Consider the following 4,432-nt stretch of genomic DNA (forward strand, 5'->3'; position numbering starts at 1 on the left):
TTTTCCGCACTCTTGCGGGAATATCTCCGCAATGGAGCGAGCTTAAGTTTCACTTTCGATTGAATGATATAGCCCAGCGCAGCACCTCCGTCAAGCATGTTGCCACTTGTTTGTACCATTTTCAGGCGATTTGTAGGTGATGTTTTTTAGGATTTCAAGAAGCATATAGAACAAACAATGGATATATTTTATGAACATTTATCCATGCTGGAAGCAGATTTAGATGTGTTAGGAGTGAGATAGAGATTATTATCTAATATATGCATCCAATGAAGCATTTCATGAAGTCTGTTGATGATCAGAGGCTGATGTTGGGGCTGCATAAACGGTTTTTTATTTTTGTTTGGTAGGCAGACCATGCAGGCCAGCCCCATGGTCACCAAGGTTCATGTTTTAATAGCATTTTTACAAAAAAAGCCCAGGCGAGCCTAACATGAAAAAAGGACTTAGACCTCAGAGTTAAACTTGGGCCTGCGACCGTTTTGAAAATCCACAGCGGAGGTTTGTGTCGTACTACATGCGGTGTATTTTGCATATCTCTCAGTCGCCAACGATCTGTGAGTTTGTTGGCTCGGACATAAACTCCGTAATAAATGTACATTTCATAAGAGGTGTAAAACCTGAGCATTTTTAAATCGCATTTGAACTAAATGCTTATATAATCTGTAGTTGTGTTTGTATTGTTGATTTATTGTGTGAACGAGGCGATATAGAGAAGGTGAAGCTGTCATTATTAGGCTGTTATAAACTGTTGGAGTGGTAAGCAGGCATATTGTTTTTGGATATTTGTGGAGTCAGGTGGTCCGTGAGTGTTTTTCTATTGGTTAAGTGTCCTTGGTATGAAAAGGTTTGAGAAACACTGCGCTAGAGGATTGTCAACGGGGGGAGCCTCGCTGCGGGGAAATTATACAGATGGCCAGTCCGCACCTGAAAAATGTCTATGCACACGTTATTATTAATAATAATTTTTTTATTTTGTAATCATCTCGCGACCCCCTCTCGGGGTCACCCCCACTTTGGGAACCCCTGATCTAGAGATTCCAAACAAATCTTATCATGGCTGTGTAATAGAAACATATTATACTCACTTATTTACTTTGATAATATCATTATGTGAATCGTATTCACGTATATATTACTACTTCTCACACATCTTAGCTAAGCTTGGGAAAAATCCATATTAAGAAGAAGTGCTGCAATGTTGTTAGTTCCACTCCATGTGCACCGAGAGTATGACCCTCACCTCAGTGAACTGAGAACTTCCTGATACGGCCTCCCTAACTTCCAGAATGCTCCTTTCATTATCACCAAGCTTCACCCTTCCCTTTCTCCTCTCTCTGTGTTTCAATATGCAACCCAAACTCTATACTTCGTCTTTCACTCTGCAGACCGTATGCTCTCTGTGTGACTGACTGAACTGTCTTGCAATAAATAAAACACGACAAAGACAGCTGAATGGTTTGATTCTCTATCCACATTTGATAAATACATTCCCACCACAGCTGCCACGCAGGTACTTTTGGGTCAGTTCCCTCAGTTAGAAACTTTCCTCAGCAAAAGGGTGACGATTGGACCGCAACCATGGTAGAAAAGGTGGGGTTCTACGTGATAAAAACAGAGCTAAAGGAGTGTAACTTTCTCATATCCTCACCTTGCCCAAATGATCCACGGGCTGGTTGTAGAGCCGCGTGCTCACGACATCAAAAGGCGTCATAGCTACCACCACCACCACGCTGCTGATCATACCGGCAGTGAGGGCCACGAGCCAGCTGTCCTTAGGGAACACCTTAGGAAGAAGAGAACAACACAATGTGAGGCTCAGTAATGTAGACGTGAGAAGTGACAGAACACCTCGTGCACCTGTGCATTGATGCTAGACCAGTTTATCACCACCACTCCTAATTTTAACTGGCGGTGATCTCATACATGCAGAGAAACAGAGGAATGACTATTATTAGTGCCTGTCACACACACACACACACACACACACACACACACACACACACACACACACACACACACACACACACACACACACACACACACACACACACACACACACACACACACACACACACACACACACACACACACACACACACACACACACACACACACACACACACACACACACACCTATAGTTACTGTCAACTACTACGCACAGAACAGTACATTGCTTCATACGTCAATAAACTAAATAATAAACAGACGACACAGTAGCAACTCAACAGTTGTTACCACTTACAAACAAACACACAACGGCTCAAAGTCTGGTAGTAATAGAAAACCAGGATGTCTGAATTGTTTTCTGAACATTTGGAAAGATGTAAGGCTGGTAAACTGGTGCCCTGGTTATGTAAGCTACATTTTTTCAGAGTGAGGGGGGGCAATGAAAGGTATCGAATTTCTATTCCAGAAGAGAGCAATGCTTTGTCGGGACACAATGACTGCTTTTGTAATCTGTACACGGCTACTGACTACAAATGATCCCGCCCAAATCACGTGACTACTGATTTTTTAATAATCAAAAGTTTGTCTTCAATCTATACCAATGTGGACTCTAGATAATAGGAAAAAATAAAGAAAAACGCCCATGAAAGGTTCAGAGAGGGCGGGCTCGACGTGACTTCTAGATACTAATTTCACAATCATATAAGTCTAAGAAAAGCAGCACGTTTTTAACATCAAAACAAGCTATTGTATGATTGATATTCAGAGTGATTTCCAGCCCCTAAACTAATCATAACAGCTCAATGTGAGTTGTGCAATATCCCCAAAAACAGACTGAACAGTGTGGAAAGCTGAGGAACCAACATCCCCCTGGTTAGCCTTTAACCCATGTTGAGATTAAACCTCAGCGGAGAAGTATTAAACTATTCCAACCTGTAAGTCAAGCACCAGTTCCTTGGCGGAGGAGAAAGTGGAGAGTTGAGCAGCTGACCCCACGCTGACCCTCGGGATAGCAGCACTGGAGCCCCTCCACAGTCCCAGAATGCCATGCTGCCTGTAGATGGCTGCCAGAGCGTGGATCATCCCCTGACAGGAAGAGGAAGAAAACGTGAGGAGACAGAATCAGAATACCTTTATACGTCCCACAGAGGGGAAATGTACATGTGTTACAGCAGAAGACAGCTTAATGTTAACTAAGAAGCACGCATAACAAATTAAAAAAATTACACAATTTACAAAATACACATCCTGTAACAGTTCAGAAGATGTAGCAGCCAGGTACATATTGCACAGTTATTAACAGCATATTGCACATAGTTGGTATTTAACAACAAGGGGTGTTGTAATCTATGTTGCTGTGTGTGTGTGGGGGTCTACTAGGGGTAACTTGTTGACAGCTGTCATTCATATGAAACACCATCAGTGTGTGTTACCTGGTGTTTGTGCTGATGTCCAACTGCAATAGAGGAGGTAGACTGACTCTGCAGGTGAGTCTTTACCTGTCAAAGGAGACAATGTGTGTCCACAGTTACAAAAGGGACAGTTCACCTTGAAATGTCACACACCTGCAATAAAAGGGAAATAAAGCCAGATACAGACCAGGTACACGGGGCTTCCCATTACGGCTCCCACCACTCCGGCCACAGCCCCTGCTAGCGTGGTTTTAACCGCACTGACCCTGCCCTCCGTGTGGATGTGACCCGAGGACTCAATGATGGCGAACGAGCCGAGTCTGACACCATTCATTAAAAACTGATACACGAGCCCTGGCGCAAGACCTTTCTGCAGGCCGGCAAGTCCGTCCACTTTACCGATAGTGTAAAAAGCGTGAAACACATTTCGGTAGTAAACCTGGTAGGAGCCCCGGGTCTTGAGCTCTCCTTGGAGTTGCATCCGAGTTTTGACCACCTCCAGCGGGTTGGTGAATAGGCAGGCTCCGCACGCGGCCGCCCCGCTCAGCATGAAGTCCATCGCGGCTGTTCGGCGGTCACAGGCCTGCTAGTGAACCGTTCTTCATGACACAGGAGTTGTGCTCAGTAGCTTTTCCCCCTCCCACATAACTACTCACACACACTCAGACACACCCATACAAACCACAAGCCCCACAGTGGGATGCATCAGCGCGCAGCCATTAGAGCACTTCAAGAGCGCCTCGTAAACTCGATAATCCAAAACGAAGAAGAGGCTACTTGTTGTTGAGTCAAAAATATTTAAAGGTTGAGACAGTAATCGTTTTTTCCCCTATGTGAACACATGTTTACGATTTAATTTAATAAAGAAATATTGGTACTTTTTTGTTCAGACTCTCTAAATAACCCTAACCCTAACCCAGGATTAATGCTTGTTATTTTGAGAAATGAAAAAGTTCCTGTGGAGGAGCCAGCTACCCGCTATTAAAAAGTGCCGACAAATAACCCACCGAAATATTTAGCTATTTTTATATAATGTTTTATTAAATTCCCTATTTTGTAGGGATTTACT

At 43.6% G+C, this 4,432-nt stretch overlaps 1 protein-coding gene across 1 annotated transcript; it reads right to left on the reverse strand.

The window, feature by feature from the left end:
- Positions 1-1,639: 1,639 nt before the first annotated feature.
- Positions 1,640-4,052, reverse strand: slc25a35 (solute carrier family 25 member 35). The gene is made up of 4 exons (XM_010777209.1): positions 3,551-4,052; positions 3,385-3,450; positions 2,885-3,037; positions 1,640-1,786 (listed from the first exon to the last, which is right to left on the reverse strand). Exons 1-4 carry the CDS (start codon positions 3,920-3,922, stop codon positions 1,640-1,642), a joined length of 738 nt encoding a protein of 245 aa, XP_010775511.1. The 5' UTR covers positions 3,923-4,052.
- Positions 4,053-4,432: the final 380 nt, after the last annotated feature.

Source organism: Notothenia coriiceps, unplaced genomic scaffold (assembly GCF_000735185.1).
Source record: "Notothenia coriiceps isolate Sejong01 unplaced genomic scaffold, NC01 NC01_scaffold00017858, whole genome shotgun sequence".
Taxonomy (NCBI): Eukaryota; Metazoa; Chordata; class Actinopteri; order Perciformes; family Nototheniidae; genus Notothenia; species Notothenia coriiceps.